The sequence below is a fragment of the Amblyomma mixtum genome, chromosome 6 (assembly GCF_055824585.1).
Source record: "Amblyomma mixtum isolate Tamu chromosome 6, ASM5582458v1, whole genome shotgun sequence".
Taxonomy (NCBI): domain Eukaryota; kingdom Metazoa; phylum Arthropoda; class Arachnida; order Ixodida; family Ixodidae; genus Amblyomma; species Amblyomma mixtum.
Window position 1 is genome coordinate 24,786,590 of NC_143017.1, and position 12,714 is coordinate 24,799,303.

General features: G+C 45.5%; 2 protein-coding genes across 2 annotated transcripts in view; one reads left to right on the forward strand and one right to left on the reverse strand.

Annotated features, from left to right (window-relative positions):
* The window catches only part of IFT54 (intraflagellar transport 54), a 15,330-nt gene extending 6,447 nt beyond the window's left edge, over positions 1–8,883 (forward strand). The window contains exons 11-15 of the mRNA XM_089547651.1: positions 460–577; positions 800–848; positions 2,768–2,856; positions 5,513–5,721; positions 8,640–8,883. Coding sequence (XP_089403777.1) covers positions 460–577; positions 800–848; positions 2,768–2,856; positions 5,513–5,721; positions 8,640–8,799 — 625 coding nt within the window. The 3' untranslated portion in view covers positions 8,800–8,883. The remainder of the gene's footprint in view (positions 1–459; positions 578–799; positions 849–2,767; positions 2,857–5,512; positions 5,722–8,639) is intronic.
* A 151-nt stretch (positions 8,884–9,034) lies between these two features.
* Orc2 (origin recognition complex subunit 2) overlaps positions 9,035–12,714 on the reverse strand; it is a 33,669-nt gene continuing 29,989 nt past the window's right edge. Inside the window, exon 12 of the mRNA XM_089550325.1 lies at positions 9,035–9,334. Within this exon, the coding sequence (XP_089406451.1) occupies positions 9,245–9,334 (90 nt within the window). The 3' untranslated portion in view covers positions 9,035–9,244. The remainder of the gene's footprint in view (positions 9,335–12,714) is intronic.

Genomic DNA, 12,714 nt, shown 5'->3' on the forward strand with positions numbered 1-12,714 from the left:
GACCTAACCCTTGCGGCTGAAAGATTCCCATGAGAGCCACCTTTGTGGCAGAAGTTCAAAAGCTTACTCAGCATGACAGATTTGAACAATAACATGGAGATGATACTCTTAAACATAACGGTGTATATTGCTTTTTGTACCGCTCTCTGAACACTAAAAGTTTTTGTTAGTGTAAACAGCGAACACGGCTGGAATAAGCCATGAAAAGCAGATGCAACGGCAGAAAGTGTTTTCACCTATGCGGATATGTTACAAACACAGTTGGTGTATCCTCACATCTTGGGAGGCTTTGACTAGAGTGATCCTGTTGTAGTGAAGGCTTGCTACTAGCAAAAAAACATTTGTTCGACCAAGATTGTTGACGGCAGTAGCTGTTTTTCTGTACATGAATGCAAGCATGCAACTTTGGTGGTCTGTTTTCCAATCTTCATGCCAGAAAAAATACTGCTTGTCTTACAGGGCCCCAACTGCAAAGCCAGTTGAAAATGTCATTTTAGACACAAATGATGACAAGAACGAAGACGACAAAGACGAGGAATTTGTGATCACCGAAGCTCCAGTGGTAGAACCTGTGCTTGTGAGTAAAATGCACATTTTTAAGCAAAAGCTGATTTAAGCACACATGCGTTTTATTTCAGCTTAGGTTGGACTAGAGCCTTGACTACTGAGAGATTAAGCTTGAGCGTTAGCTTGTTCCGTTGAAGCAGTGATTGCATGCTGAGATTCTCAGCCTCGGCACACTTGACGCTCAATCAGGGTGCCGGGAAATATACGACTGTGTGTTACTGTATTCTTGCAGGTCAAGTCTGATGCCCCGGGGTCAGAACAGCTTCCCGAGTCTGAGCAAGGTAGGTTCACCGATCCAACTAGCCAAAACGCACATGCCCACTTACTTTCGGATGGTGCATTTTATTGCCCTGAAGAACTTTATCATCTGGACAGCAGGGTGTTCGTGATACCTGCATGAGCTTCAAGTGACGTGTTGATAATTTAATGACGGCACAGCACATCAAAAAATAAGCCTGACTCAGTAACACTAAGGTTGACTCCTGTGAAACTAAAATTCTTCTTGATATGTATATCAATGTGCAGAGAGGTTTTGAAACACGAGCTCCATGACATGTATAAATTTTATTTAGGCAAACAATTTAATCTCTTCTATGCCTCTGTCATGACACTGGCTGTGACACTAAAGTGTAAAAAGAAAAAAATCAATGAACAGTGGGTTTAACGTGACATACTACGGTGATGCAGAGTCACGTCTGGGTTGGACTTCCCAGTAGTGCACTGCACGGGCTCGGGCCAGCCCGAAAGCCCGGGCCCGGCCCGGCCCGCGGGCCGGGCCGGGCCGGGCCGGGACATGATTTATTTTGCTGGGCCTGGGCCAGGCCCGGGCCTGAAGTTGCGGGCCCGGGCCGGGCTCGGGCTTAAAGCTGCGGGCCCGAGCCAGGCTTCGGTCCGTACAGAAACGGCTGGTGTCCGACTTTTCATTCAATATTGCAGAGTGAAGTGCAGAACTGTGGCATTGAAGCAGCGACACGGATGAGCTATCAGTTATAGTACACGCTGAGAAAAAGACAGCTTTATTCATTGACTTATTTATTTCCTTATTTCCACGCCGCGGTGCAGTAAGAGTAAAATTCAACGGGCCTTAATTGGCCATTGATCATTCGCGTTCCCAAAACATACCTATACACTATTAGAAATGCATTGGGGAAGAACAATTAGTTTAGGACGCTTATGGTCTTCAAGCACATACCATGAAATACTCAAGCCTTTTAGCTTTTCGTTTCTGCTGAAAGGTGACCAGTGCGGCTATGAGCTCAACCTGTGAGATCGCATTCAGTAAAAAAAATGTCATTCTACTGCTTGCTAGGCAGCTTTAATATTTATACTTCGCAGGCGGCAGAATATAACTGATTACAATCATGGGAGAACGCAGAGTAGACTAATACGCGTGTATGCAGCCCTTTTTATTTGACTCTCGAAACTTCCGAGTTTATCATTGCCCACCTACACGAGATCAGTCTCCAAAAGACGGGCCTGGCGAGAACTACTCATCACTTCCTTCTGGGTTAAAAAGAAGCAACTTTCTTTAAGCCAAACTACGGTTTCAGAACCTTTGTCGGGCAGTTCCTTATCGGTGTAGTAGCAGTCTACTTGCTCAGTTAAGGCCGATTCACACGACGGTCCGTTTGCCCGCGGCCCGCGCACTACGTGTTCAATGCGTCAGCACATTGAGAGGCGCGCTGGATGGATGGATCGATTGATGGCGGCCGACAGCGCGTCCCTCAATGTGCTGACGCATTGAACACGTAGTGCGCGGGCCGCTGGCAAACGGACCGTCGTGTGAATCGGCCTTTAGTGTGAAACGGGCCGGGCCGGGCTCGGGCTGGGCTTCACTCCGGGATTCCCGGGCCGGGCCGGGCTCACTAGAGCGATAATTTAGCGGGCCCGGGCCGGGCCCGGGCTTGAAGCCGCGGGCCTGGGCCGGGCTCGGGCTTCAGGTCGCGGGCCCGGGCCGGGCTCGGGCCTCAAATTCAGGCCCGTGCAGTGCTCTACTTCCCAGAAGCCCACGGTGCTGATCATTTTCTACTTCTCGTGACCGTCTGCAGATGGCAGCAGAACAAACGCCAGAACACTCGTCATGTTGTCTCACTCCTTCATCAGTGTTATCCTTGTTTCACCTGCTAATGACAACAACATGGTATACTGGCGAGCTTCGAGAGAGTGCATCTCAAAGCAGGATGCGCGTTCTTGTTTTCAGGCAGCCTGGTAAAGCAGATCCTTGAGGCAAAGAAAGAGCTGGAGCAAGGGAGCCAAAGGCCATCGACAGGCTTCGCACCAGCTGAACCTGTAAGAGGGCACAGCTAGTGCATGCTAATGCATCAAGCATGTGGCACTCTCAGTGGACACACTGTCACAGCTGAAGCCTAATATCATATTATGAACCAAATACAATTAATTACAAGGCTTGCGTTATGCAAGTAGGTGAAGAAATATCGGTAAAGTAGCAGCCCTAACAAGGGAGCTCAAAAACTGACTTTTGACGGCAAGACCTGCAAAGAGGTTTTACGTGCGGCTGACTGACCATAGCTATTCCCAGCTGTTACTATATGTGGTGTTCAACCAAACATGAACCCAGGTTTTCTTTTTAATGCCTAGAGAAATCATGATCCAATACCTCATAAGATTTTTTTCATGCTCGAGTCAAGTTGTGGTTACAAAAATGATTCCACGAATACTTTTTGTACCACTTTACAGCTTCCTGACTGAACCTTTATCTGCAATCACAGTGTTAAATTTTTCAATTCATCAGTACATATCGAACTGGTAAAAACTCCTCAAATACCTCTAGCATGAGTGAAAGAAGTATAGCAACAAAGAGCAACAAATAAATGAAAAAAAAAAGCTTGAAGTACACCTGTTGCCTCCAGAAACAGCCTATATGCGTGAAAAAATATGAAGACGAGACACAAATGTAGAATTCATGGGTGCCTCGCCTTAATCTTTGTTCCGGCGTGCTCTGTTCCATGGCAACATGTGGCACCAACTGGTGGTTATGGTGCTTGGCTGCTGACCCAAAAGAAGTGGGTACTATCCCGGCCACAGCAGTTGTATTTCAATAGAGGAGAAATGCTAGAGGCCTGTGTACTGTGCGATGTCATTGCCCGTTAAAGATTCCCAGGCGGTCAAAACTATCCGGAGCCCTCCACTACGGTGTCTTTCACAGCCTGAGTCACTTTGGGACGTCAAATCCCAAAAACCAGTCAGCAGTCAGGCATAAACCAATCAAGGCTAGACAGAAGAGTATTTCAGTAAAATGAAATAAAAATAAACCTCATTTTAGAAGTGGCATGGAAAACTTCAGCTCCAATGCTGGTAGCTAATAATAGTAAAAAATGAGCTGGCAAGAAGGAGTGGTTAAGTTATACACAGTTAGCTGATGCAGTTAGCTTCCCCATCTGAATAGTTGTATGCATACAGGTCTTAAAACTGGTGCTAGCACATGGTGATTCTGACAAAGTAAAGTATGTTTTTTAATTGCAACGAATTACTGTGAGGTGTGCAGATGCTTTGCTAAAAGTTACTTGCTGATGCTGCTTTGAGCCTTTGTCACTACCTGACACAACATCTTGAGATCATTTTGCTGTTTCCAGCACCTGCAGTGCTTAGCAACACTCATTTACATAACAGAAATGTATTGAGCCTGTTGTAGACAATGAAATCGTGCAGTTGACCCACAAGCAGTTCACATGTGGACTACAGTTGTGCCCCCTGCAATTGATGTGCACTGCCTCTCATCAGCTGATTACAATGTTGAATCTCTCAGTAGAATTTGGTCTCCACCTAAGGCCGCAGCCATACTGTCAAGGCGAACAATTGACAGGTAAACTGTGATGGCATTCTATGAGCCCAGTTCTTATCACATGAAAATCACGTTAGTCCCATTTCTTCTGCATTAAAATTTGAGTCATTGAAAGCTATGGTCCCCATTTCAAACTAGCATATTTCGGAGGAATTGCAAGTGGCAGTTGTGAAGAAAGCGCAGCCAAATGTAAATATTTTGGACGCAGATACCAAAACCTCTTGTAAAAAATGTGGAAGCCACCTATTTACTTGTACAGTTCACAAAAGATTCAGGGGGGCACTTCGCTGACCTAAAGTGTGGTGAGGTGAAAGCCTTAAGCGCAGTGTTGCTGCTTGTGTCACTGATGTGTGGTTAAGATGCTAAGCTTCCCCTCGAAGAGTGGAACGCGACAGCGTCTTGCAGCGCTGCCAGGGAGTCCACAGAACACCATCGCCCGTTCAGCTGTACGCCTTGCTCATTGGTAAATTGGTTTTTGAGGAAAGGAAATGTATCTGTCTCCCATATCTCGGTGGACACCTGAACCTCCCCATAATGGGAAGGAAGGAAGATGGTAGTGAACGAAGACACCATATTCACTACACGCGCCTTTGTTCATTCCAAACCATCAAGCTGGCACGGCGGAGTGGTTAGCGGGCTCATCTCGCACTCCGGAGGCCCTGGTTCTGTTCCCCAACTAGACCAATTTCCCATTCAGTTTTATTTATTTATCTGGTCTGACTAGAAAGGTTAATTAGGCTAATTGCTTAACTATTATTACTCAGTTAGTTATTAATTATAATGCAATTATCATAGAATGCCTTAAATCGCGTTCCGATATCATTCAAACGCCATCAATTAAGTAATGATTGGCATATGCCCATAAAAGGCACGTAACCGAAACGCGCACACATCTGCCGACACAGCTGCTAACGACAGTATGAGGCATTAAAGGCTTTTGCCTTAAAAAAGTTCAGTGGAACGTGCAAGCGGTGTATAAATTGCAATCCAGAATGCTCCAGCAGTAGATGCATGCCTTGCAATGAGAGCGCAGATGTTTCACTACCTGCATCCTCCACCTAGCTTTTGGGGGTGCCATTACTGCGCAAGCACAGATGCTTCGGGCAAAGCATGCACTGATCCACCCAGCATGCTTCATTCCAGGCCATGCCCAGTGCTGTTTCCAAGGCAACGGCTGGCCAGGACAAGATGGAAACACTGAGACAGCACATCCAGGCAGTTAGCCGTGGGGCACTACCACTCGGAAAACTCCTGGACTTGCTCTCCGAAGACCTCGACTCCATGAATGCCGAGCTGAGCTCATGGAAAGAGGAGCATGCCAAGAATCTCCGCGCGTACAACTCTGAGCAGAGGTACAGAATATGTGTACCCTTGAACTCGTACTGAAGACAACCCGCTTGACACATACGCAAGGTCTATACAGCTGGCAGGCTAAGCAAGGAATAAGAGGCTGCCATCCGACTCCACTGAGGAGGCCACATTTGGTTTTGAGCTTGAAAATATGAAGCAACTGATGCCCAAAGTTATGGCTACTATCTCAAATTGTGAGTGGTCCACAGCTTACTTCGGTCCTTCTATTCTGCTTGTAATGAACAACGCAAAAAATTGGGGGCTTGGTAATAGACCACTGTGGCCAGTGCAAGCAGGATGCAGATGAGCATTGGAGAGACATACACTCCAGCGATAAGTGTGAACGGTTCAGCTTAGGACAACACAGCGAGCTGTGGAAAGAAAAAGGATAGGTGTTATGTTAAGAGAGTCTTAACATACTGTAAAAGTGAAATGTACGATCAGTACTGCTAACGCAGATCAGCTGCGCATTTTTTGTACTTGTGAACACAAATACTGCAACTTGGAAACACGGGCAAGTTAACAATGAACCAACTTGCTCTGCTTTCTGTTATTTTGGGAACTTTTTATGCCTTATTAATGCAGCGTAGGACATGAAGTACCTATACACTGAGTAAAAATGCCAAATTAGAAACATGAAATATTTTAATTTGCTTCAGTACTTCTGTGCCATATTAAAGGGGCTCTGAAACGCCTTCCAAGAAGTGTACATCAACTCGCTCAATCACTGCATTGTGTTGTCATGAAAACCTGAGAAGTAATACACTCCTACATGCAGCAGAGAACCCACAGTTATAGTGCGAAAGTTGGTGAAGCCGGTTAAAGGGAAACTGCATAGGTTTTTCAAATCAACGAGCTTAAGAGGGTCGAGTGTGTGAAACCTGCAGGTAAAGCATGCGAAGTCTTTTTGGGCTAGCACTTGAAATATTGAAGTAATCGCCAATTAAAATCCGGACGCCCTTCAAGCTTCTCCGCAGCGCACAACGCCAAGTGGCAGGGCGAATGATGATGTCATCGAAGGTATCGGTACATTTCCAACGCACAAACGCCCGCTTTGAAGAAAATAAACCAACACCAGCGAAGGCAAACCCTGCCGAGAGTTGTTTGGCAGCCTGTAACGAGTCAGGGAAGGGTGTGGCTGACAATAGCGGTAATTTGAAATCATTCCTTCCGTGATGTCACGCTGAATTTCCCTGCATTCGTCCCATGCATTGAGGAGAAGCGCGAAATTCAGTCGCCGATTATGTCACTATTTTGAATGCTAGTGCAAAAACACTTGGCATGCTTTACCTACAGCCTATACAGATTTGAAACCTTGAATATCTTGAAATTCTTAAAAAAAAGTGCTGCAGTTGCCCTTTAAGACGAGCTTAGGCTGGTGGAGAAGCATCGATCTTTCAGCGTACAAAATGTGACCAGAGAAGAGGGAAAGGTTCAAAAACGCTGAAATTCAGGTTTTGACTCAAGATAACTCAGTTTATAACAAACATTAAAGAAATTTTTGCTGGAGTTATATTCGTGGAGCTGCCCTTTAAGAGATACCACAACTTTATCAAGAGCTTCTTTCAGAACCCTTTTAAAATATTTCAGTATGTATAGTCGTGTCAAAATGTAGTGACGGTTTTCAGCAGCAGGTGTAAGGTCGCAAATGTCACTGGAAGCTGCTTTGGTGATCTGAGCGGTGTTGGCCCTTCATTCTTTCACAATCAACAAATGCATAATAAAGAAAATAGTTCAGAGTTTTACAGCTTTACCACGTAGAAAACAAACTTAGAAGAAGAGACACTGCAACAAATGAATAAAACTGCAGGGGAGCTTCAAGCTCTCCTGGAGGTGTGCACTGCTGAATGAACTGCAGACACCAAGAAGACAGAGCACAAAAAAAAATAGAGTATCCTTGAGGTGATCCCCTGGCGATTCGTTTGAATGGGTTAAAATTTTCTGTTGCTGCTCATTCTGTTGTAGCTCTGAGAAATGACGCAATCTAGCTTGGAGATGATGCAATAGGCTTAATCGGTTAATGCCCACATATGCAAAATTGGTCATTCTCTACTTTCATAAATTGCGAGGAGTCCTCATACCCCTACCAGCGCAGTGGCGCAGCGGTTAAGATTTTCCACTGCATTGGCTAGTGGTTTTTTTCTATCACAGCCACCGGTGAGGCTTTGTGCGACCCATGTTGCTCTTCCTGAGCAACCTGTAGCAACCAATCATTAATTTAACTGCCACCTGTCACGATGGGAAGGTTGTGATAACGTCACAAAGTCACGTGACCTAGGTGGCAGGTGAGTGACTTGCTTTTTCAATCACGCCACTGCCACCAACACCAGGTTTTCCGCTGAACGGGACCCTTAACGTTGTTGCGTGAAAATTCAATTTTTTCCAATCTTTTCATCTGCTTGTATTTTTTATTTGATAAGTGAAACGATTTTTGTTTGCAAGTGCCAGCTTCTGACAACTCTGCTTGCTCTAGTCTCAGAAGCACACGAGGAGCCTTTTGGGGTGCAATCACCAGCTGTGAAAAATATTTCCGCAGGGTCTCCTTTGAACAAATAGCGTAAAATGTGGTTTTGCTTGCATCTAAACTGGAACCAGCCCATCCCAAATGGGGTGCCAGTTTAATTCTATTTGGGATTCAGAATTCGTGCCAGCGGTGTTCTTCCACTGTCAATGCACATTAGCTGTAGAAAACAAAAAACAAAAAGACTGCAGCTGTTCATGCAAGCTGAAAAAAGCTTTCTATGATAGCCACCAAAAGTGCATAAGCCACTAAATCATGCATTTATTTTTGAAAGCAGATGTTTTGAATGGCAAGAAATATATTACGTGTTAGTGCGGAGTTCAGAACAAGAATGAACGAAAGGCTGTTTTGATGAACAAATACAACAACCGGTCTCACACTGGGCCTTTTGTTTCACAGTGTGACAGACTCTACCCTGGAACCACTGAGACAGAACTTGGAAGAACTGGACCAGCGCATTGGTGACCAGCTGGAGGAAATTTCGGCAACAAGGGCCACCATCTTCAGCAATGCTGAACGACTAGAGAAGATGCTGGCTGCCGCTAACCTCGGTCGTTGAGGTTTTCCATGTTTGGGTTTTTCAATGGGCCTAGCCTCGCACGTGTTATGCTGTTATTTCCTGAGTGAGAATAAAATAAAGACAAAAAAGATGCATTCATGCCGTGGATTCTCCCACCAAAGATAACACCTGTATTCCAAAAGTTTTATTTACAGTATATATAAAGAAGTGTAGGAAAAGGTAATATACAGTAAAAACAAAAAAAAAAAAAGATCGACACTGAAGAAGCACAAGATAAGCTATATATCAAAAATAGTTTATTGGAGTTCAATAGCAGAGCAGAACAACAACAAGGTTATTTTACTAACCGGAAGCAGGTAATACACGTGCAGTGTTATATACAATCCACAGAACATTTCTCCATCAAAAATCGACAGAAACAATGGTATAAAACCAGTGACGTCAAGAGACTTGCCGGGTCCGTATGCATCGCAGAAGTCCCTACCTAGACGCCATCTTCATCTTGCTGGTCAAGGAACAGGGTCAGTGCTCCAGTCTCAATGGGAATCCACAAGTTCTCTGTGCCATCATGGCCCTAATGAAGAATAACAAAAACGGACTCAAAATATGAACAATTGCTTAGTACAACACCTATCTGATGACTGACTTCAGAAAAAATTGCTGACGATTACGTTACTTCCTAATGCGAAATTTGAGCACAGCTCATCAGCTGTGTCAGCTTTTCGATGGATTGAGGCAAAGAATACGAGCAAGACATGTATGTACTACAATTTCAGGTAACTTGTTATTTTTGGCACATAATCCTTCTTCAAGAAACACTCCACTAGCAGTTCTTGACTGTCATGAAGGAAGCTTTCTGGACGGAGAAATAGATGGATATATGCTCGACTTGCTGCACCAATGTCTGGTTCTCGAAGACGGGGTCTGCGCAAGTGTTTCGCGAGGTTGTCACAACCGTGGGAGGCGTTATGATCGAGAGGAACGGGACGTTCTGATGCCGCTGACGCTGCTAGTGAGTCAAGTGAACGTGGCTCTGCGTTTCGGCTTGGGATGCACACACCGTGATCCGCTGATGCCGAGCTGGCGCTTGGCAACCGGAGAACAGCGCACGATATCGCGCGGTCGCTGCCATGGAGGAAGAGGGGGGGTGGCTATGCGTTTCGGCTTGGGCGTGCAGGAGAAATGGCTGCTCTAGCTGCAGCGTGCAGCTAGAGCAGCACGCTGCCCCAACTGTGGAGCTGGTTATGAGGGACAACGGCGACGCCCGCCGTGAAACACAGGAACGGGCACCAAAGAGCTGCACTCTAAAATACCCATTCACATTTTGCCCACAGTTCCAGGCTGCTGGTATGAAAAAAAATATTAAACAGCTGACTTGTGCTACTTTATGTTCAGATAATTCATACTGCTAGTTAACTCAGATGGGCACCAAAATTTTAGTTCAGCTGTTATATCTCTGAATTATTTAGACACCGCTCACATAGAGCTTTAGAGCGTTAAGCTCTACTTCTTGTGCTTCGGGTCTCAGCATTATGCGTTATAACGCAAATCGTAACACAGTGGTTGCCATGGTAACCGAGGTGATTACATAATGGAATAAATAATAACAGGTGGCAACATGATGCCCGAGCACCACAACCTAACACTAAACTAGATTTTGTGTAAAATTTGTGGGCCAACCGTTTGCCACAGAACGTTCTGGAAGCTGTCATACGATTCAGCATTGTGTGCAGCATAAACCTACTAGTGAAGTTAGAGCCTCGCTCGTGGCAGGGATCTGAACTGGCAATCTATGTGCCCAGTCTTTACGAATATTCATATGAACATTGCGGCTCAACTGTTTGTCGCAGTGTGTTCAAGGTGGTAGCATACAATTTCGCGTTTCATGCAGCACAAAACTTACAAGCTAAGTTAGAGTAGCTTGTGGCAGGGATTCGAACCGCCGACCTATGTTAGGTGTGTTAACGCTCGATATTCGATTGCTACTTCAGTGTGGCTCATTTTTTTTGGCTGATTTTTGCTTTTCATTCTTTCACGCAACACATGTGGGAAGCAAACAATTTGCAAGGATAACAATGGTCAGGAAAAGGTGTTCACAAGCCAATGAACATGGGGTGAATTCAACACTTGGGCCCTAGAACACACTATGAAGGAGCAAAGCCATGGTGCTGTCTAGCTAGTCCGACAAAACCATAGTCACTTAACACCTCATCACTTTGCAGGCTACTATCGCATTTAATCAATTCTGTATACCGTGATTTTATGCACCAATTTTATGGATTTGATGTTGAAACAAACACGCTTTCAAATCTGAATTGGAATCCCCTTGTTCAAATTGGCCTCCTTTCAGAGGTATGTCTCCATGTACAAAGACAGCAAGGACACAAAACTTACTTTACTATTTGCATCCACGTTCCTTTGTTTTATGCTCACATGCATTACCGATACAGCCAATGAAGGGCACTTTTTAACAAAAGATGTACAGTGAAACCTCGTTAAGGTGTACGGCACGGGGCCTAGAAGAACTACATGCAAAGCGGCAATACGCTCTAACCTAAGACAGCCTCAATATATCCACCGGCTTGGTAAAGGATGATATCCAAGGTATCCAATGAAAAAAAAAGCACAAGCGGAAGCTTTTATTCACATAGGCCCACATAAATCCATTATTTCTTCCTGATGCTGAGGTGGCCTCAAAGCTAGTAGAACAGCCTCAAAGGCACTTAAACCGGGTGCCAACTACTCCATTAGGCCCCGTATTCGGGCTAGCAGGCAAACACGCCTAGCGTGTACACAGGTTCTCCGATGGTATGGCCCGGGCTGTTGCCGTCGCTTAAATTGGATGCCTTTTCACCATTGATAGAGCCAAGCGCACTGCGAGCGCACTGCAGCACTGTCGAGTGCACTCGAGGCAGCATAAGACATCATGCCGGTGTCATTGGACAACCAAAGCAGAGGATTCCGCTGGTATGGGAACAGCAATCTTTCACTGCTGTTTGCCTTACTAGTTCACCACTGGTATGGGCGCAGGCTCTCCAATGCTGCAATGAGCCATGGCGGGTTGTGTCAAATCCTTTGATCGAATTTCACATAGCAACTGCTCGAGAGGTAGACTGCAAGTCTCTTGTCCCACCTCCTACACGGCTGGAGCTAATATAGGCAGTGTTCCAATGCTTGCTGCTGACACAATGACAGCTCGCTTCTAAGCTATAACTAGCAAAAGGTGGGATCATGAGCACTGCAGCGGACACATAGGTTTTTTCTGTGCCCCGTGGTGTGCATTGTAGAGCTCTGCTCTGGTCTTAATTTTTTTACTGAACCAGACCCGGAACAGGCACAGCCTTCCATTGCCAACATGAAAAACCTGGCCTACTTGGCCCAGCTCTTGAACTGCACAAGCTCGGCTGAAGCCCGGAAATGACACGAAAACCACAGGTGCTTTTACATAACACCAGAGGTTCTTGTTTCTATCAAGTACTTTAAGGAGCCCTGTGTCGCAAATCAAGCATGTGGTTAAAACATAGTGACTGGCTAGTTGGTTCTGCATACTGGAAAATGCATACTGGAGATGCCTGAACACAAGGCTACAAGAGCACAAAAGAAACCTAAGGGACCCAAACTCAGGGGAACTCGCCTTCCACTGTAGCCAGTGCGAGGGCTGCACCCCTGCCCTTGAAAGCACAGTTATTCTTCGCAAGTGTCGGGACACCACCACGAGGTTGATAGCAGAAGCTCTGGCGATATCAAAATGCGCAGATAAGTGTGTCAGCAACCCCTCTGTGCGCCTTAGTGAAAAATAAATGTCATTTCTGAACGCCAATGATAGAACGAAAGATTGGAGGAACGGGAGACAATTCCGATAATCGTGCCACGAATGCGTGAGGTGATGTGTTGGTTCCTGTTTTGTTGTTTTGTACCTAGTTCTTATATAGGCTGGCTCAGAGCAATAAAACA